At 42.2% G+C, this 27,124-nt stretch overlaps 1 protein-coding gene across 2 annotated transcripts in view; it reads left to right on the plus strand.

The window, feature by feature from the left end:
• Positions 1–27,124, plus strand: part of SOGA1 (suppressor of glucose, autophagy associated 1) — a 121,173-nt gene that overhangs the window by 62,362 nt on the left and 31,687 nt on the right. Inside the window, exons 4-6 of one of the 2 annotated variants that reach the window (XM_027867173.1) lie at positions 10,558–10,620; positions 19,103–20,356; positions 24,969–25,112. In XM_027867173.1, the coding sequence (XP_027722974.1) occupies positions 10,558–10,620; positions 19,103–20,356; positions 24,969–25,112 (1,461 nt within the window). The remainder of the gene's footprint in view (positions 1–10,557; positions 10,621–19,102; positions 20,357–24,968; positions 25,113–27,124) is intronic. The other variant, XM_027867174.1, reaches the window with a different exon arrangement.

A 27,124-nucleotide genomic window follows, 5' to 3' on the forward strand; every position in this document is an offset into this window, starting at 1 on the left:
CTGCCATATTAGGCTGACTCTTAGGGGGTCTGAACATTAGTGAGCTATTGGCTAGATTATAAGAATCTGAGAAGTGACTAGATTTTAAGAATCTAAGCACCTTAATGGTGACAAGATGGAGCTTATATACAGAAAGACTGTGGGAGGGATCTAAGAAGGATCTAGTTTGGGGTGACTGGAGGAAGGGTCTAAGGAGATCTGAATAGGAGTAGCCAGTAAGCCAGGGTGAACAGAACTCCTGGGACCTGGACCATGTGGCCAAGGGAGAATGGAGCCTAGTTAAGATTAAGGGTGGGAAGTGGCCCACCTAGCTGATGGGCCTGAAATCCATCCCCTTATAGTCACTTAAGCTATGAGTAAGATAGGTCTTCTGGTGCCAGCTCCAGCTCTTCCCATTATGCCACAGTGCTTGGCCATGAGGTCAGGTTCCAAATATCTCAAGCTACATTAGATTACTGTCTAGACAGGCCTGCCTGTCTCCTTCATCTTGAACTGGGTATGCATATAATTTCAGGAAATGTCCTGCCCTGTCAACTTGTCTGAGTCTTCTATCCAGGGGCTACTTTAAATTTTGGTTGTAAAGACTTTAATGGTGGAGTTAATAGTCACTTAACCTCCCTAGAATCTTGCTAATTCATCAGGCTTATGTGACCTCCCTCAGTTTCCTCCAAGAGGTTCCCAAAGTAGGCAATACCATCCCCGGGGTGGGGGGCACTGGGAATGATGGGAGGGTGGTAGTAGCCTTAGGTGCAATTGGCAGGTGTTGAATAAAAATAAGGGGGCAGTGGAATTATAAGGAAAGAGAAGAAGATAAGGAAATGTTGAAAAAACATTCCTGCATGTTTCATCTGTTATGTAACAGAGTTAAAGTTGTAGTAATTACATTATTTTCCAAATAAACACAAAATGTAAGTTATAACCGATCACTGGTCAAGTCTGAGTACAGGTCTTAACAAGCAAGTGTTGGCAGGCAAGCATGTTGCCAATGTCAGGCAAGTCCAGCATGGATCAGCAGGAACATATGCGTGTAATGACTTGTTTACAATACAGTACTATGCATGCTGCAATATTGTGTCATCAAAATTTCAATGCAGAAAAAACCCCACAAATTTACAATAAATTATTAATTTATGATGCAAATTTTTTTTTTTTTTTTGGCTAGGCAATGGGGCTAAGTGACTTGCCCAGGGTCACACAGCTAGTGAGTGTTATGTGTCTGAGGCCGGATCTGAACTCAGGTCCTCCTGAATCCAGGGCCAGTACTCTATCCACTGTGCCACCTAGCTGCCCCCAAATGATGCAAATTAAAAAAAAAATTAAAGGGTTAAAGAAAGTAGATATCAGGGGTGCTGAGTAATTTTTTTTTTAAAGGGGGCAGTAGGCCAAATAAGTTTGAGAACCTCTGCTCTAGTATTTATTTCACTTATCAAAATTTGGAATCTTCAGAAACCCAACAAATCTTATCTTTCGCCTACTTCCTTTAGCTTTGTCTTTAAAATCTTGTCTTTAAAACCAGCTTCCTTTTGTCTTGTGACCTCACTCCCATGAACTCTACTGGAAAACCGTTATCATTCCTACTAATAGGATTCCAAGTCACCCAACCACCAATGGATACTTGCTCCTTAGAACTCCTTAGGTCTTCCCTTCTAATGGACGTGTCTTGCTCTTTCCTTACCAGGGTCTGAGAAATGATTCATCTTTCTTATAAAATCCAGCTTTTTTTATAGTAATAATACAAACTTAAATATCATTTTTATAACATCTTAAGATTTTTCAGAGCTTTCTTCACATCCCTAAGATAGATAATGTAAGTGTGATCAGTTGTCCTGCGTGATGTAGATGGGAGACCACTGAGTCATGTACTCAATTGACTGGAGTTCTAGTCCTGCCTCTGCCACTACCTTGCTATGTAACCTTAGCCAGGGGTGGGGAACCCTCAGTGGCCTCGAGGCCACATGTGGCCCTCTAGATTTTCAAGTGTGGCTTTTTGACTGAGTTCAAGTTCTGCAAAACAAATTTGTTCTAGTTGATGGGCCTTAAATCCATCCCCTTATAGCCATTTAAGCTATAAGTAAAATAGGTCTTCTTTCTCATTCTGTAGAACTTGAACTCAGTCAAAAAGCCACACTTGAGGCCCTAGAGGGCCACATGTGACCTTGAGGCTGAAGGTTCCCCACCCCTGCTTTAGACAAATCACTTTACTTCCATTAAACTAAATACTCACTAAGGCCCTTCCAGTTATAAATGTATTTTATTCACTTCAGAGATGAGAAAACCAAAGCTGAAAGATGTTAATGCTGAGTAGTTTGTTCAAGGTCACACAGGTAGAGTGTCAAAGTCGGGATTGGAATTCTGGTCTTCTAACTCCTAGTAAGCTTCCCCCTCTACTACCTATCCTCTAATGGTTCCCTACTGCCTACCTCATTACATTCAGACCTCTCAGTCTGGCATTCAAGGCCCTCCTTATTTCCCAGTTCTCCCTTTTGCAGAACTACAATCCTGGGCAGGTTTCTTGAACTCTTTGCTGCACATGCAGTACTCATTTTAGGATCCTGGCTTTGCTCTTGCCTTCTCCTTTGCTGGATTACCTCTCATTCCACTCCCCTAGTTTCTATCGAGCCTGGAGGACCCACATCATATTCAGCCTTCCCTTTGAAAGGTCCCTCAACTACTCTAGTCCATACCAATCAGTTTTCTGAACTCAGGCTTCATTTGTGGTGGAAGGAATATTGGACTAGATATCAGGAAATCTGGCTTCTAGTGCTTGTTCCACCACTAACTAGATCCATATGACTCTTGGTGAAGGCATTTCCTATCTCTAAGCCTCAGTTTCTTTCCTCTTCTTTCAAATGAGGATGATAGGGGCAGCTAGGTGGCACAGTGGATAGAGCATAGGCCCTGAAGTCAGGAGGACCTGAGTTCAAATCCAGCCTCAGACACTTGTCACTTACTAACTGTGTGACCCTGGGTAAGTCACTTAACCCTAATTGCCTAAAAAAAACCCCAAAAAACAAAAAAAACAAAACACAAATGAGGATGATAATGTCTACCTTGCTGATAGACGTAAAAATTCAGGAGACAGCACTTTACCAAGTAGAAAGATATTATCATTATTAGACAATTTAATGATTATATAACCTGGCCCTTAATTCTATACTGTCTTATGTTCTTTCATTGTTTCATGCGTATTAGTCTTACCTCATTAGATTTTAGCTAGTTGTGGGTAGGGAGGTTTCCATAGTAATATTTACAACCAATAGCTTTATTTTGGAGGTAGCTAGGTGGCTCAGTGGATAGAGCACTGGGCCTAGAGTCAAGAAGACCTGAGTTCAAATCCACTTACTAGTTGTGTGACCCTGGGCAAGTCACTTAATCTCTGTTTGCCTTAATCCACTAGGGAAGGAAATGGCAAACCTTTCCAGTATCCTTGCCAAGAAAACCACATGGACAGTCTGGACCATGGGGTCACAAAGAGTCAGACACAACTGAACAACAGCAGCTTTATTTTTGGGGGAAAAAAAGAAACTACCAAAGTGTGGAAAGAGTAATAGATTCAACCTGAATGCCCCACAATAGGGGAATAGTTAAATAAATTGTATGTTAATGTATTGTAATGAGGGGCAGCTGATAGTGGGCCTAGCTTGGATTCAGTAAGACCTGAGTTCAAGTGTGTCCTCAGAAATACACTGTCTGTGAGTTAATGGATGAGTCACTAACTTCTCAGTGGTCCAGGCTACTCCCTAAAACTCTTAAATTACAATGGCCATTCCACATTAGTGAAGTTTCCATACCAGGAGTGTCCCACATCAGTGAAATCACAAGCCTAGACCAAAAGAAAAAATAATGGACTACCAGAATACATTTAAGAGGGACGGCCACAAGGAATACAAAGAAATTTGGAAAGACTTTTATGAACTAATGCAAAACAAAAAAATCCAGAAGTAAATAAAAACAACAATAATAATAGCTACCATTTATATAGTGCTTACTGTGTGCTAAGCACTGTAGTAAGTGCTTTACAATTATTATTTCATTTCATCCTCACAACTCTGGTAGGTAGGGCAGTGCTATTATCATTTCCATTTTACAGATGAGGAAACTGAGGTAAAAAGAGTTTAAGTGATTTGCCCAGGGTCACACAGCTAACAAGTGTCTGTGGCTAGATTTGAACTCAAGTCTTCTTGCTTCAAGACCCTATACTCTTATCCACTAGCTTTCCGGCAAAAGAACAAAGTGAGCTATCTGAACATATCTGTGACTATATAAGAAGAAGCCACTGAGGATGAATGGACAAACAAAAAATTCTGATGAGACTGAGATGTGACTCAAAAAATGATTAGGCTCCTTTATGCATTGAAAGTGGCAGCTAGGTGGTGCAGTGGATAGAGCACTTACATCAGGAAGACCTGAGTTCAAATCCCGCCTCAGACATGAACTACCTATGTGAACCTGGGTAAGTCATTTAATCTTGTTTGCCTCAGTTTCCTCATCTGTAAAATAAGCTGGAGAAGGAAATGGCAAACCATTTCAGTATTTTTGCCAAGAAAACTCCAAATGGGGTCACTAAGAGCCAGGCATGACTGAAACAACTGAACAACAACATGCATTGAAATTAATTAAATTCAGTAGTTACTAAGAATGCTTACTAGGATATATTGATGCTCAATGTTGAGTTTTTTAATAAAACATGCAATTTTTGGACATAGAGGTGAGAGAGAGTGATTTTGAGACTGAAAAAAGACAAAACAGTGTCTAATAGGGAGTTGATAACCAAGATAAGTGAGGTGATATTAAGAACTAGGAGAGGGGTCTTTGATGAATTTAAGTCACCAGACCTAGAAGAACCTGGCCATCTGAGGGTACTGAAAGGACTGGCAGTTGTGATTGCTGATTAGTAATCTTGAAAAAATCATGGAGAATGGGAAAGGGAAAATATACCAACTTTCCAAAAAGGGAAAAATGTAGAGTGAGCTTGATGTTTATTGCTGACAAAACTCTAGCATGTATTATTAGAGGGTTAGTGAGTAATCAGTGAGAAAAGGAAACAACAATCACAAAAAGCCAGCATTGCTTCATCAAGAACAGGTCACACTGGACTATGGTTATTTCTTTTTCAGACAGTATAACTGGAATGGCAGATGCAAGGAATGGTGTAGATGGAATTTACTTAGACTTTAACCAAGCATTTGAGAAAGTCTTTCATCCTGTTTTTGCAGAAAAGATGAATATGGGCTAAGTGATAGTAATTAGGGAGACCCAGAGGTGCTTGAATAGTTTAGTAGTCATTAATGGTTCCTGTCACCTGGGAAGGGAGTCTCCAGTGAAGCAGCCCAGGGATTTGTGCTGTTCAGTAGTTTTAACATTTTTATCAATGACTTAGATAAAGAGACGGATGGCATTCTAATTAAACATTCAGATAGAAAGGTAGGAGGGATAGCTAACATACTAGACAGCAGAGTCAGGATGCAACAAGATGTGGACACTTTGGGTCAGTTCTACTAAGATGAATTTTAATTTCAATTAATGAATTTTAATGAGAATAAATATAAGCCCTTACACTTGGGTTGAAAAAAATCTGTTTCACAAGATATAGAAGATGTGACTAGATAGTTAAACAGCTGAAAAGACTTTGGAGGTTGTAATGGGCTGCAAAGATCAGTATGAGTCAAAAGTGGGATGTAATAGTCAAGAAAACTAAACCACTGGGGCCTTAGACTGCATTAAGAGAAACATGGCTTCCAGACCAAGGTAGCTTAGGCAGATAGTCCCTTTGTAGCCTGCCATAGTGAGACCATGTCTGTAATATTATGTTCAGTTCTTAATGCCACATGGAAAGAAGCATATTCATAAGCTGGAGAGAGCAACCAGGCTGGTAAATGAGGTTATACCATATTTATGCAGCTATACGGTGCAGTGGATTGAACACTGGGCCTGGAGTCAGGAAGACCTGAATTCAAATCCAGCTTGAGATACTTAATAGGTGGGTGACCTTGAGCAAGTCACTTAACTCTTGACTGTCTCAGTTTCCTCTGAGATGATAATAGCAACTACCTCCCCAGGTTTTAGGAGAATAAAATGAGATATTTGTAAAGTGCTTTGCACACTTTTAAAGTACCCTATAAATGTTAGTGATGATGATGATGAATTTGAGGAAGGGGTGGCCTGATGAAGAAAAATGTTAGAAGGATATGATAGTAGTCTTCAAGGATTTGAAGAACTATCATTTGAAAGAGTGAAACTTGTTTTGCTGGTCTCCAAAAGGCAAAACTTAGCACAATGAGTGGAAACTGCTGAGAGAGATAGATTTAGCCTCATCTGAAGGAAAAACTTCCTAACATTTAAAGCTGTGCAAAAGTCAAATGGGCTGTTTTGGGAAGTAGAGTTTCCACTCCCAATGGCTGTCTTACAGTACAGGCTGGATGTGTTTCGAGAGGGGCCTGTTCAGGTATGGGTTGACCCAGACAGCCTCGGTGTTCTTTTCTAACTCTAAGATTTGGTGACCTTGGGTAATTCGTGTAATAATCTCTCTGAGCCTTGATGTCTTTATCTTTAAAATAGGATTGATGATATTTGCATTCTCTCTCTAATATGACAGTTGTAACAAAAGCACTTTGAAACCTGAATGCTCCACAGAATTGGCAACTATTGTAGTTGTTTTGATTTTTTAAAAATTATTTCTCAAAAATCTCCTGAGTGCTTAGCCCAGGGCCAGCTCCCAGCAGGCCATCAGGAAGTAGTTCTTGCCTTGAGGGCTGGCTACCTGCTGTTACCCTGGCCATAGAGCCCGGGGATTACTGGGAACTAGCATTCTTCCCTGCAGGGCTCCTGTTTACAAAGAACAAAACCAACCTTGTGGAAATGAGTCTCTGAAAAAGGTGGTGGGTGAAGAATGTCCTTCAGGGTGCCAAGCCTCCTTAGTCCTTTCTGTGGGCTCTGGTTAGGGTGGGGAGCCGGGCAAAAATCCAGGCTGGTACAGCTTTTATTTCTGACTCTTCCACAGTCTCCAAAGTACCATTTAGCATCTGACAGCAGCAATTACAAATGGATTAGGAATCGCACTGCCACAATGTCTGCCAGCCTGGAAAAAGGAGGTAGGCCTCTTCCTCCTCCCCACCTCCTTACATGAGTTCCTGTCCCCTGTCCTGTAGCAAAAACAAAGGAAACTGGACCAGTCCTTTAATAAGGTCTGGAGCCAGCCCTAAAAACAGACAGCTAGTATTAGTGCAGCCTCTGTAAAGAGAAAGCTCTTTGTATTCTAGAAAAATAACTGATGTTTCTAGAGCTCCCTACACTTTATAAGAAACTTGATCTTATATACATTATTACACTGGACCCTCATGATAGGTACTACAGGCATCATTATCCCCATTTTATAGATGTGGAAACTGAGGCTCAGAGAGGTTAAGTTGCCAGTGTTTCATAGCTAGTAAGTATTCAAGGTAAGATTTGAACACCTGTTTCTCCTGACTTAAGTCACATTGCCTGAAGTGAACCTTTTCTTGAATCTACTCTAAACTATTTATTAAGAGGAAGAATAATGGATTATATGCAGATAGGATTTCAAGAATTTGCAAAGCATTTTACATACAGTCATTATCTCATTTGTGATATTCACTGCAACCCTTTAACTATGAGGTTCAAGTATTATTACCTCTATTGTCAATTAATCAATAAAATGAACCTACATGTGCCAGTGTTAAGCACTGGGGTTACAATAAAAGGCAAAACAGCCAAACAAACAAACAAAACTCAAAAAGAACAACCAAAAAACATTCCTTGCCCTAAAGGAGACTACAGTCTAACAGGAGAGACAAGACATAAACAACCATGTACAAAAAAGACATAGATAGATTTTGTTGTTGTTCAGTCATTTCTTGGCAGAGATACTGGGGTGGTTGCCATTTCCTTCTCTAGCTCATTCTACAGATGAGGAAACTGAGGCAAACAGGGTGAAGTGACTTGCCCAGGGTCACACAGCTAGTAACTGACCCAGGTCAGATTTGAACTCAGAAAGATGCATCTTCCTGACTACAGGGCCAGTACTCTATCCACAGCACCACCTAACCACCCCAGATAGATAGGGGTGATAAATTGGGGATACTGTTAAAGGGAGGGCACCAAGATTAAGGAGGACTGGAAAAGATTTCTTGCAGAAACTTTAGCTGAGACTTGAAGGAAACCAGAGAAGCCAGGAGGCTGGGGGATGGGGGGGGGGGGGACATTCTAGGCGTGAGGACCAGCCAGTGAAAATGCATGAAGGCAGGAGATGGGGCATCTAGTTCAAGGAACAGCAGGGTAAGCCATGTATCAGGGTGGGGGGGAAGGGATGGGAAGGTGTATGCAAAAGGTAGGAAGGGGCCAGAGTATGATGGGCTTTGAATGCCAAACAGAAGTTGTTTAAGTAAGGAAACCGAGGCCCTCAGAACCATAGGATTTAGATTTGGAAGGACCTTAGAGATCAGCTATCCCCATCCCTTTATTTTTTAGAGGTGGAAACAGAGACTCAGAGAGATTAAATAATTTGTCCAGGGTAGTAAAGTAGCTTGTGACAGGCAGCTTGGTGTCACAGATTGAGAGCTGTCTTCAGTCACAGTCCCCTGGGGTTAAGCCAGTGTTACCTGGGGAAGTCATTTAACTTCTCTGTGCTCTGGATAATTCCAAGAGTACTCAAGTCACTGCTTCATCAAGGTTAAATGACTTACTCAAGGCCACACAGCTGAGAAGCATCAGACTGGGGCTGAAATCCAAGCCTTCTGCCTCCTAGGTCTAAGTTCTCTTCATTACCTCATCTCACTCTTGTGGCTGAACCACCATGCCCCAGGGGGCAGCTAAAGTGATGAGGAAGAGGGGTGATTTTATAATAATAACTGACATTTATATATTGCTTTGAGGTATTCCAGTGTTTTACATGCATCTCCCCATCTGATCATTCTCACAAACTATGAAGAAGTTGCTAGAAGAATTACTGGGGCAACAGGGTGATGGAAGTAAGTAGAGCACTGGGCCTTGAGGCAGAAAGACCTGACTTCAAATCCAAGCCTTGGAACCTAGCTGTGTGACCCTGGACAAGTAACTTAATTTCTTTATGTCTCAGTTACCTTATCCATAAAATGGGGGAGAATAACACTTATCTCCCAGGGTTATTGAGAGGATCAAATGAGATATTACTAGTAACTTGCTTTGTAAACCTTGCTATATAAGTTCTGTTATTATCTTCATTTTACAGAAGAGGAAACTGAGGCTTATAGAAGTTAAGTGACTTGTCCATGGGTATATAGCTAGTAAATGTTGGGGTCAAGGTCTGAGTCCAGGGCTCTTCTGATTCCTGGCCCAGCGTGCCTTTCATACTGTTTCACTGATATTGATCCCATTTCATTCAAATGGTCTCGAACCCCAAATCTTTCAACAGCTTGTCTCCTCCCAAACCTCCTCCTGCCTCCATCTAAAGTCCAATTGGGTGAAATTCATGATTGCCTCTCATAGGTCTGAATTCACCCTCAATTTCCATTGATGGGATTTCCCCATGCTTAATGGAATGGTCTACAAACACAGGAGAGTCCTAATAAAATTTAAAGCGGGACTCATTCAGTGTGAGGGAGTATAGGTTACTATGTCAATCTGGAGGGGCTGGGTGATGACAGAGTTTTTATTTTTAATCAAGACTAGAGGATAAGCCACCTACACTGTGGGGGTGGGGATAATGGATTCAAATTTGCAAAGTGCTTTATATAAGCTATTTCATTTTGTATTACTCCAATTCCAACTTTGAATTTTAGACCTTAATCACCAAACACCGGTAAAAGGAAGTAATGATACATACTTAACACTGCCAACCTCAAAAGATTCTTCATGAGAAAAGTGCTTTGTAAACTCTAAAGTGCTACAGAATAATATTATGATTATAATGAAAAACAAAGGAATAAAAAGGTAAGAATTTATTTTACAAAAAAAAAAGTAGAGGCGACAGGAGAGGAAAGAGGAGAGAAAAAAGACTTGACTAAGAGACTCTCCACTGAGACTTCACAATTTTCAGTCACCTCTGGCTAAGCAGTATAAAAATTCTTATTTCCACTGGTATGTGAGCTCTTCCACTTTCTGGAGTGTTGCAAACGTCCTACCTTCAGACTAAGATTTGGATCAGCCCTTCTATTGAAAAACAAGAATTCTTCACAAAGAACAAGGCCTTTTCGGTGTAGAGGCAGTGTGGTATGATAGACGCCCAGGTTCTCTTCCTGGTTCTGCCAGTCACGGGTTATATGACTTTGAGCAAATCCTTCTCCTCTGTGATCCACAGTTTTCTCATCTGTAAAATAAGGATGCTGAAGTGATCTCCAAGGACTCTCCCTGCTCAGACATTCAGTGTTCTAAGGCCCTTCCTAGTCATGACATTCAATATTCTAGCTCTGACAAGATCTGATTTTTTAAGGCAAGGGCTGTGGGAGGGTGGAGGTAACTATTGTGTATGTTTGGCCCAGAACTGGCCATCTGTGGGTATTTTATAAACACTACTTCACAATCTGAGAGCTTTATCAATGTTCCCTGTTTATCTCCTTCCAGCATTCCTTGAAGAAAAGAGGAACTCGCTCACTTGGAAAAACAGAAAAAAAGGCATCAGTCCAGGTATTTATCTAGAGTCCAAGAAAGCATGATTAAAAAACCTGATGGCAGAGGTGTGATTATAAAATTCTGTCCACTGTCAGCTTCCCTCTTTCTCTTTTTTCCTTCTTTGTGTCAGTCTTTTCTTTAGTTGCAAATGCATTGCTTTTATCTGTCCCATTCCACAAAAAGACTTAGGAAACTAAGTCCTAGGAAGGTAACTCTTTCCCATTAAGACCTTGTCCATGGGTATATAGCTAGTAAATGTTGGGGTCAAGGTCTGAGTCCAGGGCTCTTCTGATTCCTGGCCCAGCGTGCCTTTCATAGTGTTTCGCTGATATTGATCCCATTTCATTCAAATGGTCTTGAACCCCAAATCTTTCAACAGCTTGTCTCCTCCCAAACCTCCTTCTACCTCCATCTAAAGCCCAACTGGGACTTTTTTTGGAGGCAAGCAGGGTTAAGTGACTTGCCCAGGGTTACACAGCTAGATGGTATCTGAGGCCAGATTTGAGCTCAGGTCCTCCTAACTCCAGGGTTGATGCACTATCCACTGCACTAGCTGTCCCCTAAAACTCACTTTTAAAAGGAATATGTTTAAGATATTTGTTGAATACTAACTATATGAGGGTCATTGTTAAAGGGTAGGGGAGATGTCATAGAAATAAAAGATTTCACCCCTTCCCTCAGCATGGTTTGAGGCAGCTAAGTCAAGGTCAAGAAGACCTGAGATAAAATCCAGCCTCAGATACCTACTAGCTATGTGATCCTGGACAAGTCACTTGGCTTCTATTTGCCTCAGTTTCCTTAACTGTAAATAATAAAAGACTCACCTCCCAGGGTTGTTGTGAGGGTCATGAGATAATAAAAAAACAGAGCTTAGCACAGTGGCTGGCACACAGTAGGCACCACATCAATACTTATTCCTTTCCTTCCCCTTCTTCATGGGTACCATCATGGTGATACCAATGAAGGGGCTGGACCTGAGCTGGAGACAGACCTATCTGCATCCCTTTTAATATCGCATCCAGTACACTTCCTTTCCCATTGCACTCACTCAGCTACACCACTGGTCGCAGCATAGAAATGCTGGACAGTTGGTTGTAGGTCCATTAGCCTAACTAAACTCATTTAAGAGTAAGGGGTTTTTTTTAGGAGTACAGTGGGTTGGGTTTGGGAGTTTTTGTTCACACTTTTCTTTTTGCATTTTCCCTTAGCAATCATCGTAGTGTTCTAGATGCAATGGGTGTTCAGTATTAATTTGTTTGTTCACATATTCATTTTTTCACCCATAGTCCAGTAATAATTACTAAACTAAGAGTTAGGAGACCTGGGTTGTCTATCTCTGTCACTAAAAGCTCTGATTTTGGACCAGTCCCTTTCAGAAACTAAGCCTCTTTTGTAAAGTTAGGACGGTGAGCTTTATAGCTTTCAGTTGTTTAAAAAAAAAATTCTAATTCTGTGATATAAAGATAACTGGATTTGGAAGCAGAGGACCTAGGTTCATTTTTTCTAGCTCTGCCACATTACTGCTCATATGACCTTAGGCAGATCATCCTCTCTGCTTCAATCCCCTCATTTATAATAGGAGGTTGCTCTAACCAGAGATTCTTAGCCTTGTTGTTTGTCACAGATGGACCCCTTGGGCAGTCTGGTAAAAGCTTAGGGACCCTTTCTCAGAATACTTTACTTAAATGCATAGAATAAATAGATAAGATTACAAAAGAAGCCAAAGATTAGTGAAAATAAAGATGGAATTTTTTTTCCCAACCAAGTTCACAGTCCTTGTGAAATCTATCCATGGACCCCACAGGCCCCAGGTAAAGAAGCCCTGCTCTAAATGAACTCTGAGGATCATCCATTTCTAAAACCCCTGCTCCTGCATTCTGAGGAGCCATCCAACATGTACTTTTTGAACCCTGCCACATGCCAAGTCACATGCTAGGTATTATGGCACCCACAGGGAAGTAAGAGATTTGGATGGCCTGGCCCTCAAGGAGCTCCAAGTCTATTTAAGGCAACTAAGAGTGGTTTTAGAATAGCTGTGCTGTCAGGTTGGCTGGGTAAGTACCATACAAAGGAGACAAACAAGATACAAACAGTTCCCTTTTCCCTTCATGGTGGTCCTTTAATGATTAGGATAATCCCTGGCCAGCTGTTCAATTTGGAAGCAAAAGGAGAGGGAACAGACAGCATCATCATGTTTGGTGGGGAGGGGAGGAAGCCTTGGGATTTCTGGTCCTAGGCCACAGGCAGCTGAATGGAAGATGTTTTCAGAGAGGAGAGGAGATGTAAAAGAAAGATGAACAGGAGGCCCTGCTAACTGTCTGCTTGTTCTATACCTACCCTATAGCTTGATATAAAAAAATCAAGTTGTTGCCTATGTGAAATTTTAAGTTCCTTTAGGGTAAGCTTAGGTCTTAGTTATTCTTTTATCTCCTATAGCTCATTGAATGCATAAATAAATACATGTAATTGTTGATTTGTCAAGAGATCTGGTTTTTAGATCTGACTGTCACTGAATTGATGTACGACACTGACCTGTATGACCTGTATGACTCTGATGACACCTTTGTGCCTCAGTTTCCTCATCAGTGAAATGGGGGTAATAATCTTTATCCTGGAGGTGCTAGATGGCTCAGTGGATAGAGCATGGGGCCTGGAGTCAGGAAGACCTGAGTTCAAATTTGGCCTCAGACACTTCCTAGCTGTGTGACCCTAAGCAAGTGACTTAACGCTCTTTGCCTCAGTTTCCTCATCTGTAAAATGAGCTAGAGAAGGAAATCCAAACCTCCTCGGTATCTTTGCTCAAATGGGGTCATGAAGAGTTAGGCATGACTTGAAACAACTGAACAACAACAAAAACCCCTATCTGTCTATCTCACAGGGTTGTTGTGAGGATTAAATGAGATAGGGGACACTGAAGCCCTTTGAAAAGTCAGAAGGCATATGGAAGGATTAAATGGTATTGTTCAAATGTACATTTAAATAATGTAAATTATTATATTATAAATTATTAACATGCACATCACATTTATGTTAGTAACATATAAACTGTGTTGTATTGGAAAGAGTCCCAGACTTGGTGAAAGGAGACCTTAGCTCCGATAATTACTAACTGTGTGATCATAGACAAGTCATTTAAATTCTCTGAGTCTCAGTTAATTGTCTATAAGATGGAGATAATGACTGCCCTACCGTAAAGCACCATAGAAATGAGTTGCTGTTGTTATTATACATGTAAGGTATTGTGTTCTTCAAGCTTCTTGACCTCTCTGTGGGCCTCATTTTCCTCATCAGTCAAATGAAGGGGGTGGACTTGATCACCCATGACCCTTTTAGCTCTAAATCCCATGGTCCTATAAAATGCCATTGTTCCTGGATCTCTCTGGCTAGACACAATTGCCTATGTGGTAACTAATGAGATCTTGAGATGGAAGGGACCTTAAGCATTGTCCATTCTAGTGGTTCTCATTGTGTATGTTCAGGATCCTTGGGAAGCCCAGGAGCCCATGTGTATGTGAATGATTGCCATTTTTGTTTTTACTTTTTCTATTAACAAAATATGCAGCATGACTCAATATAATAAATAAGCAGATATAGCCCCTGCAGGCACACCAAATTTTTTAAATGCAATAGATGCTGTTGCCATGAATAAAATATAAAGTAAAAATGTTTAATAGAAGCTGACCAGTGAAAGGGAGCGATAAGGCTGTGCTCTAAGGCATTAGCAAGTTTTTCATTTTTATCAGGCTGCTTCATGTTGTGACTGGCATGTGGGGGCCCAGAATTAATTGTCAGGGACGTGACTGAGGCTTTGACTGACTCATTTCTGACTTCCAGAGCTGACAGCAGGCCAGGACTGACACCTTCCAACCAGGTTTTCTTTTGAGGCTTCTGTTCACTTTTGGATCTTGTCTTTCAAAACAGTCTTGGTACCCTCTAAGGTTTGGAAGCATCTCCTAAAATACATTTCTCTGATATTCCTTTCAATTATCTTCTCTTTCCCTAATGTTTACTCTATGGCCCTCTGCTAATTCTGCTCCTTAGCTAGCCCCTCCTCAAATAAGAAGCCTTTTCCACTTTAGTTTTCCCCAAATCAGAGGGTCTCTTTTCCCCTCCACTATCATCCCTGCTGGGAGAGGAGACCCCTACTGCTCCTTAACACTTTGAAATTTCCATTCAGTGGGATGAGTGCTGGATTTGGAATAAGAGGACCGGGGTTCAAATTCAGACTCTATCACTTATTACCTGTACAACCTGAAACAAATCACCCAGCCTCTTTGTACATCCCCTGTAGGGGATTCCTCAAGGAAGGATTTGGATTGGATAACTTCTAAGGAACCTTTCAACCCTCATCTCTGATCCTATGGACTTAATGCTACCTATAGGAAGAGGTCCATGTCAGGTAGGATGCTTGGACTTGTTATGTAAAGATGTTGGCTCCTAAAGAGGATGAATTGAGAGGAATCTGAGAGATTACAAGCCAGGCTTTTCATATCATAGATAAGGAAACTGAGGCCTGGAGAGACTTACCCAAGGTTATATTGTAAGGTAGTGAAAGAGTGGGTACTAGAACCTAAGCCTCCTGAGTTTCAAAGATTTAGAACCAGAAGGGAATCTGGATGTCAATTAGCCCCACCCTTTCATTTTTACAGATGAGAGAACAAGTCCAGAAAGGAGGAATGACTCCTTAAGGTCACATAGTAAGTGGCAAAATCCAGATACAAATCCAAGCAAGTGGTCTGACTCTAAAACCAGTGTTCCTTCACTGTACCCTTCAGTCCTTCTGTGCTCCAAAAAATTCTGGTGGACTGAAATACTTATACTTAGCAAGATGGAGGGGAGGAAAGGCCTAAAGTCATCATGGGCTGAAGCTTTGGGCTGCTTATGCTGTCAACCCATGCACATATTTCCATATTTTTTTTTCTGGGATAAACAGTTTTTTAACATACATAACAGTTGAATGAATGAAATGATGAGTGACTGAATGGAAGGAGCTAGTGACCTTCAGGCTGTTTGGATGAACTTATTAATTTATCAATTTTAAGTGCCTGCTGTATGTTAGGTACCCTGAGGCAGATAAAAGAAGAATTGGACTTTGCTAGGCATTACATTTACTAATCAATGTGTGTTGTTTCCCCCAGTAGACTATAAGCTCCTTAAGGCTAAGGATTGTTTTAGCTTTTTTGTCTTTAGATTCCTAGCATCAAGGACCTGGGCTTATGTCTGGTAGGTGCTAAATAAATGCTCGTTAAATTGAAATCAATAGTGAGAAAAGTCATGAGTGGTACAGTATCTGGATGTGGGGAATTTCAGAGGTGCCCAGAGAATCCAGGCATGGAATGACTACCTAGCTTACTCTATTTCCCCTCAGTCGCTAAAAAACTCACCTGTTTATCTAAGAAGACTTGGGCCTTGACCTCAAGAAGTTTACCTTTTAATAAGATGACTACCTTAAAGGGAACAACTAAGAATGCAAAGAAATAGCTACAGTGCAAACTGTAGCTGAGGGCCTAGGAATGCAAAACTGAGAAGTCAACATTTTGAGGTGAAGGTTCGTGGGAAAGCTTCCTGGAGGAAGTGAGTCCTAAGTGCTTCAGGCTTGGCACGTCAGAACCTACAAAGAGTTTCCCCATAGCCTTTGCTAACAGGGATATGGAGTCTTGAAGGTTTGACAGTCTAAACTGGCCTCGTACAGTAAAGGCCACAGAGGCAAAGCTACAGAATTCACCCATTGGCCTAGTATACTTTGAAATCTTGGGAAGGCACTTCCCCCATCCAATGACAGCAGACTTGTACATCCTCTTCTCTTTCCTGATCCTGGTGATTCAGAGTCACTGCCTTGAAAACCCTCTTCCTTCTACTTCCCATTCTCCATCTAACTCAGTCCTGCCATTTTCTACTTTCCATCCTCCTTCCATCGTATCCTCTGGAACCCCTGCACTGTCATTAGAGAACTCCTATCTAACCAAATCCTTTCTTACACTTTCTACTTCTGGTACTTATATACTGAAGTTCCTAAATATACAGGCAAAGTTTTGGATTGGAAAGGAAGACTGAGTCAGGTACTAAACTCTTTGAGAAAAGAGGGTATATGATTGGGAGGGCAGTAGACTACAGCAATAAAGATCATGTCAAAGTGATATAATTAGATACCAGCACCTTCAGATGCTGCCCAGTGATTGTGGGAAGAAGGTCTGAAAGCTTATCTCTGTTACTGGCTTAGTTTGTCAAGGAACCTGAAAGTAGGAGCGACCCAAAATGAAGAAGGATGAGCTGTCCACCAGAGGGAACCAGGATCCCATAGGTACCAGGAAATGGAAAGCATCATATGCCCTTCAGCACCCTTCCATCCACCTCCTTGACTCCCAAGACTTTGACCTTGACTCCACCTTAATCAGCCAGGAGAGAGGACACATCTTAGACCATACCCAGAATTGTGCTCTTTTCTTGCTCTTGAGCTCTGAAGTTCCCCTCTTTCTGCCTCATTCTTCATAAATTATTCTTCATCCTCATTCAGACCTACAGTCCTTCTGCCCCTCCCTTTTCTCCCATTATCCATGCTCTTGCCTCATTTTGCTCCTTTTATAGTCTCGTCTCTATAGTGACCATTTCAGTTATATAACTGGGTTCAAGCCCCAGTGACTCCGTATGATTTTGAGTATAAGGTCATGTTGTGTATAGATAAATAGATGGCGTCCAAGTCAGGAAAACCTGGGCTTTTAAGTTCCTTATCTGAGACATACAGGTTGTGTGACCCTGAACACTTAACCTCTCAATGGCCCAGGTAACTTTCTAATGCTGTAAGTTACAGAATAGGAAGCAATCTACTTTTGTAGGGGAGTTTCCTCCCTGGAAATTCTAATGAAATTACAGGTTTTTCCTTACCCTTCCCTTCCCCCAAATCACAAAGAGGTCATAAAGGCCTATCAACTACTCAGTCAGTAAACAACAAAAACAAACAATTGTCTTACCAGGCATAGAACTATGGCAGCCAAGGACATCAATTTAGAGTATTAGCTTGTTTATAAAATCTTAGAGAATTATGGAAGATTATGCCTCATAAAATAGTGAAATGTAATTGAGGGAAGAAAACAATTTATAGAAAGTATGGTGATAAGATATTCGGTTAAATCAGATCATCCTTGAGAGACCCAGCTAAGTCAGGTCATCCTGTGAAAGCATTTAAGTATAAAACTGGAAGGAGGGCAACAGAGAAATGAAAAACTGTACAAGATCTGTCAAGATATCTATAACAAATAGTGATAACAGAGTGGATTTCAGGAGAGATTTAGGGCCAGAGATGTAGACTGGGAGTTACTTGAATTTTAATAATGCTAATAATTTAATAATTTATCAAGTGTCTACTATGTCCTATGTACTCAGGATACAAATACAGTCAGTTCTGCTACAATTCAACATATATGTTCCTAGAAAGCCCTGAGCTATGCAAAACCAGTCAGTAAAAACCACAGATTTTATGGGGAAAATGAGTTTAGGAATATGACACTCAAAAACTTCATGAGTGACACATTAAAAAAAATGATAAGAATGTAATGAAAACCAGTAGCACAATTTTATATCCATGTTAAAAGTTATGGAATATATAAATATTCCAATAGATAATGGCCATTTCTGTGGCCTTGGGCTGCTGCTTGGCCTGTGCCTGGGCCATACAAGCAAATTGGGCAGACCAAAACTCTGGGCACGGTGGAAGAGGGGGTGAGTGGCGGGGGTGGTTCAGACCAGCTCCTACTGCACCAGATGATATATAACAAATATGGTCAATTATCTTGATAAAGACCTAAAGTTTGCATGTGGAAGCAGGCCTCAAATGGGTTACAGCTTGTGAGTTGTTGTGAAGTGCTATAGTTTTCTTCATTCTCATTGTTTCAAATTATGCTCAAAATGTTCCCAAATATATCTATCACGTTGGAACAAGATGGCATTTTTGAAATATGCATTACAACAGAACTGACTGTAAAAAGGTCCTTGCCCTCCGAGATTACATTCTACATGGGGTGAGGGTAGAAGATGCGACATCTTCATAGGTAAATGAATACACAATATATGCAAGACAAATGTAAGGTGATGGGTTCAGGGGAACAAACCCCTGGGGAGATCAGGAAAGTGCCCTTGGTGGAGGTTGTGTAAGTCAAGCCTCAAAGGGATTGAGGAGTTCCAGAGGCAAAGGTGGATGGGGGACATTCCAGCTATGGGAGATAACCTGTGCATTTGATAAAATAAACCCAAAGGAGCATTAGAAAAGTACCAAACAAATTCTCCAAGTGCTTTTTAATTGCCCCAACCATCCTGTAAGGAAGGCAGAAAATGTTATTATCTCCATTTTACAGATGAGGAAAATGAGACGAAGCGATTTGCCCTAGGTCCCATAACTCAGGCAGCTGAGGACATGAGACAATAGGCCACCAAGCCAAATGTGGTTCTACTGATAACATTCTTGGCATTTTTTTAAAATTTTATGTCTGTTTCTGGCTCTTAGGAGGACAACGCAGATCTGAAGTGTCAGTTGCACTTTGCCAAGGAAGAGTCAGCCCTGATGTGCAAGAAGCTCACTAAATTAGCTAAGGACAACGACAGCATGAAGGAGGAGCTGGTCAAGTACCGGTCTCTGTATGGGGACTTGGACAGCTCCTTGTCTGTGGAGGAGCTCGCTGACTCCCCTCACTCGAGGGAAGCCGAGCTGAAGGCGCATCTCAAGCTTGTCGAGGAAGAGGCCAACATCTTGAGCCGCCGGATCGTCGAGCTTGAGGTGGAGAACCGGGGGCTGAGGGCGGAGATGGAGGACACGAGAGGGCAGGGTGACAAAGACTACATTGGCCCTGACATACGGTTTGCTTTTTCTTCCACAAACTGCGGGGGGGAGTCCGGGGAGAGCCTGGCTGAGCTGAGGAGACACCTTCAGTTTGTGGAGGAGGAAGCCGAGCTCCTGAGGAGGTCTTCTGCTGAGTTGGAAGACCAGAACAAACTTCTCATGAATGAGCTGAACAAGTACAAGTCAGAGCACGACCTGGACGTCGCCTTGTCCGAGGACAGCTGCTCGGTGATCAGTGAGCCATCTCAGGAGGAGCTGGCCACTGCCAAGATCCAGATCAGCGAGCTCAGTGGGAAGGTAAAGAAGTTGCAGTATGAGAACCGGGTCCTGCTCTCCAACCTGCAGCGCTGCGACCTGGCCTCCTGTCAGACCATGCGGCCCATGCTCGAGACAGATGCTGAGGCTGGGGATTCTGCCCAGTGCATCCCCACCACCCTCTGGAGAGAAGTGCCCATTGGGGGAGAGAACGATACTCTAGGCCACCCTGAGCGGACAGCGGACAATGGTGTCGCAAAGCTACCTGACCCCCACCTCACCAAGCTCTTTAAAACCAGAGACCTGGAGGCTTTGCCAAGCATCCGGGACCAGGCTGCCCTGGTCAGCAAAGCTATCGATGTATTAATTTCAGATGCCAATGGCTTCATATCCAGCCTCAAGCTATGCCTGGACAATGATTGTGCAGACCTCATGTTGAATGAGTCCCTGGACAACAGCGAGAGCCCCAGCGATTCCAAACTTATCAATGTTATCTTCGTAAGGCTTGGGCTTCTGCAGCAGGAGCTGAACACTTTCATGAGGAAAGTGGATAATAGCATTGGGGACTCTCTGAAAGAGTCTACAGAAACCTCCTCTCTGCCAATCCCAGGGGCCCAGGATTCCTCCAAGGAAGTTCTGGGCAAAGAGCATGGCTCTGACTTCCAGGTAAGACTAAGGTCATTCTTCTTTCTCTCAGGTGGAGTGTATTCCTCACTACAATTACAGATTTCTTTGCCATGCTAACCTTTTTTGCTTTTTAACGGAACCCAAACCAACTTATACCTCCCTCTTTCACTGTCCTGTTCCTTTACAGGGAAATGGGACATGCTATATGCACTATACTGTGGTACCACCAATGATTTGATAGTATGGATGTTGTCCAATCTGCAAGTGCATGAAGTGGGCATTCAAGTAATCAATGTGTGTCCATGGAGTATAGTGGAAAGAACACTGGATTAGTAGTAGGAATACATGGATTCAAAACCTGGCTCTTTGACTTATTACTGGTGTGTTCATTCCCCTCTCTGGGCCTCAGTTACATCCTGTGTAAAATGACAGGATTTGGGCTAAAATTAGGGTTAATTCTAGTGCAAAGTTTGCGATCTTATCATCCTGTTCACTGAGTACCTCTTTTATGCCTTGCCCTGCAATAGGTCTTTACCTAGAGGAACTAACAGTTCAGTTACCAAGATACTGGTTATACTTTGAAAATGGAATAAGGCAGCATATATTTGGTTTCTATAACTATTCATGCTAATGGGCAGTTTAGAGAGTTATGGAAAGCTAGCAGAGTTGTGGAAGGAAGACTTTATCAAAGAGGTTGGGCTTGAGCTGGGCCTTGAAGGCACATGTATAGCAGGTAGTGGGAGGGCAATGCATTCCAGGTGGCCTCAGGGCAGCATTCCCAAGGTCAGAAAAACAGAAAGGACTGTGTATTCAAGAAAGACATACCAGCTTGAAATGAGGTAAGTTTTAGGAAGTGAAATGAAGGGGCTGTGTCAAGGCCCTTACTAAGTCGGCGAAGCCTTGCTTGTACTTAATCAGTGCCAACAGACCTTCCTTGGTGTCTGGATTCCTAAAACCTTTTCCCTAAGGCTCAGTAGCTGGGGAGCCATAGTTGCCTGAACTTCCATACTTCTCTGGCCAATAAATGCCTGGTGTCTCAGAAGGACTCTGTACCACTGAATATTCAAAGCATTTGAAAAAATTCATTTTAGGGAAGAAATAAACTTCCCACTCCAGGACAGTGCCCTGGCATTCCATTTCATTAAGCAGACATTTGTAAAACAGTTCAGGGTGAAGAGCACCATCCTTAGCACTAGCCATGTTAGATAATACTGAGTGTCCCCTGGTTATTCTTCTAGTGATCATGGCATGCATTTGTGAGAGAGTTGGCCAAGGGCCAATGTGCAGATGGTAACTTTGAGGAACAGAACAAAGCTCTCAGGCCTGTAAGGAGCTGAATCCTGTCATCTTGACCTGCTGAGCTAACTGGTTACAGGGTGAATCATTCAATGGGCATTTATGGAGCCCTTACTCTTTGCCTAGCAGTGTACCTCCCACTGTTGGAATATTTGTAAAACACAAAACCTGTGCCCTCAGGGATCTTATAAATTTTTTAGTAAGATGACACTAACAAAGGGCCACTCAGAGAGAAATATAAGACAGGATAAGTTCCAGTGTTATGAGTCTCTACATGTTACTGAAGTTCAGATCTGAGAGAAGTTAATAGGGGCTAGAGGAGTAGAGGTAGATTTGAGGAAGAAGCTGAGCCTTGAAGGTTGGACAAGAAAAGAAAAGAAGGAAGGAGGTAGGATAGGAACATCATGTCATGGATACCCTCATGCAGGGTTTCTTTGTATCTATTGTATATATTGTAACTATTTTGTATCATAGACTCCTTGGGCAATCTAGTGGAACCTATAGACCTCTCAGAATAATGTTTTTAAATGCATAAAATAAAATACATAGAATTATAAAGGAAATTAATCATATCAAAATAGTTAGTTATCAAGTATTTTTTAAAAAAAGGTTTACTGACCCTGGGTTAAGAACCCCTTTTGTAGTAGTATGAAGGAATTCATGTAGCTTTTCTAAGTAGCTACATTCAGAGAACATCTAGCTCATTATATGCATTCATTCAATAGACTATCAACAAGCATTTATTAAATGCATAATATGTGCTAGGTTGCTAAAGATACAGAGACAAAAATTAAATGGCTCTTGCCTTCAAGAAGCTCATATTCTGGGGCAGCTAGGTGGTGCAGTGGATAGAGCACTGACTCTGGAGTCAGGAGGACCTGAGTTCAAATTCGGCCTCAGACACATAACACTTACTAGCTGTATAACTCTGGGCGAGTCACTTAACCCCAACTGCCTCACCAAAAAAAAAAAAAAAAAAGAAGAAGAAGAAGAAGAAGAAGCAGCAGCTCACATTCTGTTGGAGGAATCTATGACTTATGAGGCCTATGCCCTGTCCTCATACAGTTTATAGTCTAGTTTGGAGATTTGAGACAAATGCAGATAACTTTAATACCTAACAGTTCATGGCCATATTGTTAATATGGTAATTATTACTAGTAATATGGTTAATATGGTAATAACTACTGATAATGCTGTTAGGCATTAAAAGGTGCAAGTCATCGCTGCTTAAGAACCAGGCACATATTCCTTCTCTCACCTCACTGGGTCACCACCCTAGTCCAGACTCTCATCATCTCTTGCTTGGGCTACTGTAACAACGTCCTGATTGGTCTGCCTGTTACAAGCCTCTTTCATCTCCAATCTGTTCTCCATAAAGCTGCCAAATAAATTTTCCTAAAGCTCAGGTCTGACCATGTCAACCAGAATTCTACTCAGGAAGTTCCAGTGGCCCCCTGTTGCCTCCAAGATACATGACAAACTCTTCTACTTGGCTTTTAAGTCCTCCAAAATCTGTCTGGAGCCCATCTTTCCAGGCTTATCACCTATTTCTCCTCTTCATGAACTCTGTGTTCTAACCAAGCTGGCCTACTTGTTTCCCAAACACAACATTTTGTCTCCCACTTGCCTTTGCTCGGGCTGTCCTTCGTGCCTGGAATTCACTCCCTCCTCATCTATCTCTCCAATCTAGCTTCCTTTGAAACTCAGCTCCTGAGCCACCTCCTACATGGGGCCAGTTGCTAGTGCCCTTCTGCCCTCCCCCACCCCAAATACTCTGCATTTACTTAAGTGTGTACGTTCATCCTCAGTAGAGGGCTAGGGCTGTTTTATTTTTGTCTCTGAATTCCCAGGGCCCATCAAAGTTCTGGCACATAATTGATACTTAATAAAGGCATATTAAATAACTGAGTGAATATATCCATTCAGTCAATCAGCAAACATGTATGAGTACCAGTGTGCCAGGCACCATGATAGGATTGAGGGGGATTTACAGAGAGAGGGGCACAGTATAATGGGGAGAACACTAGATTGGAGTTAGAGCACTTGGGTTTGAATGCCAGCAAGGCTACTTCCTGCCTGCATGAGCTTTGGCAAGCTACTTCCCTCCGGGCCTTAGTTTTCTCATCTCTCAAAGGGACTAGATGACCCTGGAGGTCCCTTCTGATGCTATTTCCTTCCCACGTGCTGTTCTCATGATCCAGGACACAGTCTTTGTCCCTATAGACTCCCCACGACACACACACAGGATGTACCATATTACAACATATACCTACCACACGCCAGAGAGCTGTGAGATTCATACTGAACTACAGCTTCCCCATTGTCTGAGCTACACAGCCACAGGCACCAACACTCAGACCACAGCTACATACACCAACCTCACGAAAGCTCAAAGGTAACAGTTGCTCTCTCCCCTCTCCAAAGTGCCCCTGTTCTAAAAACTTCTTGCCTCTGTAGAGCGGGAAGGTGTTTTTCTTCCTGCCCCCAAACAGCATATATAGTCAGAGAGTCATAATGTACAGGATGCTAGACTTGAAGTTAATAAGACGTGGGTTCAAATCTTAGGTCAGACCTTTCCTGGTTCTGCAACCCTTCACAAGTCACTTCATTTCTATGAGCCTCAGTTTCCTAATCTGTAAAATGAAAATAAGAAAAGCACCTGCCTACCTTACAAGATTGTTGATAAGCTCCAAAGGAGAAAATATATGTAAAGTGCTTTGCAAGGATTAAAGTGATATGTAAATGTCAGTTTTAATTATTATTATTATTATTATAAGTATTATAAATAGGAGAACAGAGATTTTCTATTTTCTCATCTCTTTCTCTGAGAGGCAGGTCTTAACTCAGCTAAACCAAACAAGTAATGGGATTAGATGAAAATGGAATATAGTCCTTGCAGCTCAAAAGAGATCAAAGAAGCCAAAGGTGCAGGGAGTGGGGCTTTCCCTTTCAACATGTCCTGGAGAAAGATGGGCTGAAGGATCAAGTATGGGGTCATTTATTGAGAGTATTGCCTCCTTGGGCCCTGGTTTCCCTTCCCCTGCTTCTGCATGATACCATATTAGTGTCTGTACATTTTCCCCTTCTCCCTTTTCCATTTTCTCTTTTCTCCTCTTCCTATTCCCCTCCCCCTATACAACTCAGTCCACTTATTTCCTGCTCATCGTTTTTTGTTTTTTTACTTTGTTTTCTTTACTTTCCTGTGCCATACTGTACCTTCCCTCCTCCTTTTCCTCATCTTGTAGCTTTTGCTGTTCTTGGATACCCATTGTTCTGTTTTTCTGGGTTATTCTCCTCACCCCTTTGATCTCCCAGCTCTTTTTGTTTGTTCTCATTGGTTTGCTCGTGCATGCAGCCTGACTTTAGAGACCTGCCAGACTGGGAGCCCCGGGCCAGGGAGGCCTTCTGCAGCACTAGCAGCGACCCGGATCCCAAACCCGAACTCACCCGGAGCTACAAGACTTATCAAGCTGAAGACAATGAATCCTATGCTACTGAGGTGCGCCTGGGCCAGGGGGTCCTGGGAATGGTTAGAGCAGGGAACTCCAGGACAAGAAGGCTAGGCCTCATAAGAAGGGATTCTGGAGCAGTCCCCAAAAGTCAATCAATCAGCAGGCATTTGTCAAGTGCCTCCAATGTATAAGCCCTGTGTTAGAATGAAACAATCTCTGCCATCAAGGAGCTTACACTCTTCCAAAGGAGACAAGAACATAACTACATACAGAATAAATACAAAATAAATTAAAAGTAGTTAAAATAAAAGGTAGGTTGGAAGGGAAGTCATTAGCAGTTGTGGGGGGGAATCAAGAAAGGCTTCATGGAGGTGGTACTTGAGCTGCATCTTGAAGGAAGGGATTCTATGAGGAAGGAGTGTTAGGTTGTCCCATTCCCCCCAGCATATTACAAGTTATGCTGCCTTTCTCAAGTTTATCATAAATCTTAGCAGGCCTCCTTGAGGTTTCCCTGGGTACAGGATAAGTTGAGATCTGGAAAATCCATAGCTAGTCTAAGGGGTCTCTCTGGACTCAGGCTGGCTTTCAAGGGTCTTTCCTTGCTCTGGGACGGTTGGGTGAAATCTCACCTTTGACGCTTATTACTTTGTTCATTGACCTCCCTGGGCCTTTGTTTCCTCATCTGTAAAATTAAGGGGGGTTGGACTAAATCGATCTGGAGGTATCTTCCAGCTTCAGGTCTATGATCTTATGACCATAGGGTTGGTTTGATTGCCACTTGGGCTTGTGCCCTGGAGCTGCCCAGAACCTGTTCTAGAATCACCATGCCCCTGGGGGTCCTTCTCTTAGGTCTGTAATGATTTCCTAGGGTGGCCCATAAAGCCAATTCAGGCCTTATTCAGACATATATTTTAGGGGTCCTCTACTAGGGACATAGACATTTATTGAGGATGGCAGTTTGTGTATGTTAATGGGGCTCCAGCAAGGTATAGTGGACAGAAAACAAGACTGGGACTGATAACATTTGAATACCTAAGGGGGTCAATGAGAGAACAACATGAATGCCATGTTTGTAGTCAATTAATCATTTGCCTGCTGATTTCACCTTTGCAACATCTCCTGAATATCCCCCTTCTCTCCTCTGACACTGCCACCACCTGGTGCAGGCCCTCATCATTTCATGTCTGGATTGTTGCAGTAGCTTGCTGGTGGGTCTGCCTGCCTCAAGTCTCCTCCCTACTCCAGTCCATCCTCCATTCAGCCACCAAAGTGATTTTCCTAAAGTCCAGGTCTGACTATGCCATTCTACTACTCAATAGTTCCTCAACTCCAACTACTGACCTCCCTGGCTTCCTTTAAGTCCCAGCTGAAATCCCACCTTCTACAGGAAGGCTTCCCCCAACCTCTCGTAATTCCAGTGCCTTATCTCTGTTAATTATCTCCTATTTATCCTGTATATAGATTGCTTTGCATATATTTGTTTGCATGTCGTCTCCCCCATTCAATTATAAGCTCCTTGAGGACAAGTCTTTTGCCTCTTTTTGTATCCCCAGCACTTAGCACAGTACTTGGCACATAGTAGGTGCTTAATATTGATTGATCGGTCAAGCAATATTTGCTGAGCTCAGGCTCTGTGCTAGGTATTATGTGTACACATGTGTGGTGATACAGAAGAGATTTAACACAGAGTTCCTGACTCTCAAGAAGCTTACAGTCTAATTGGGGAAACCAGACAAGCCTATGAGGTATGAAATCATAATATGAGAAGTGACACAAGGCCATTTGTGATTAGTTGCCAGATGAGTAAAGTGAGCAGTAAATGTTGCAGAAGGTTCAAAGGGAGAAGTTACTTTGGGCTAGAGAGAACTGAAAATGGGCTTAGGGCTAGCTGTGTTATGAAGCATAGATTAATGGGAAAAGAGTAAAGGAGGAATGACCATGTGCTTTGTGTAGAAGGGGTCAGAGGTACCACTATACTCCCAGGACAATTCCGTGGGGAACATTTAAGGATAAAAGACAGGGATTTCTGACTTTACTCCTTCCTGAGTCCCCTGGATCT

Source organism: Vombatus ursinus, unplaced genomic scaffold (genome assembly GCF_900497805.2).
Source record: "Vombatus ursinus unplaced genomic scaffold, bare-nosed wombat genome assembly UNPS02014785.1, whole genome shotgun sequence".
Lineage (NCBI taxonomy): Eukaryota > Metazoa > Chordata > Mammalia > Diprotodontia > Vombatidae > Vombatus > Vombatus ursinus.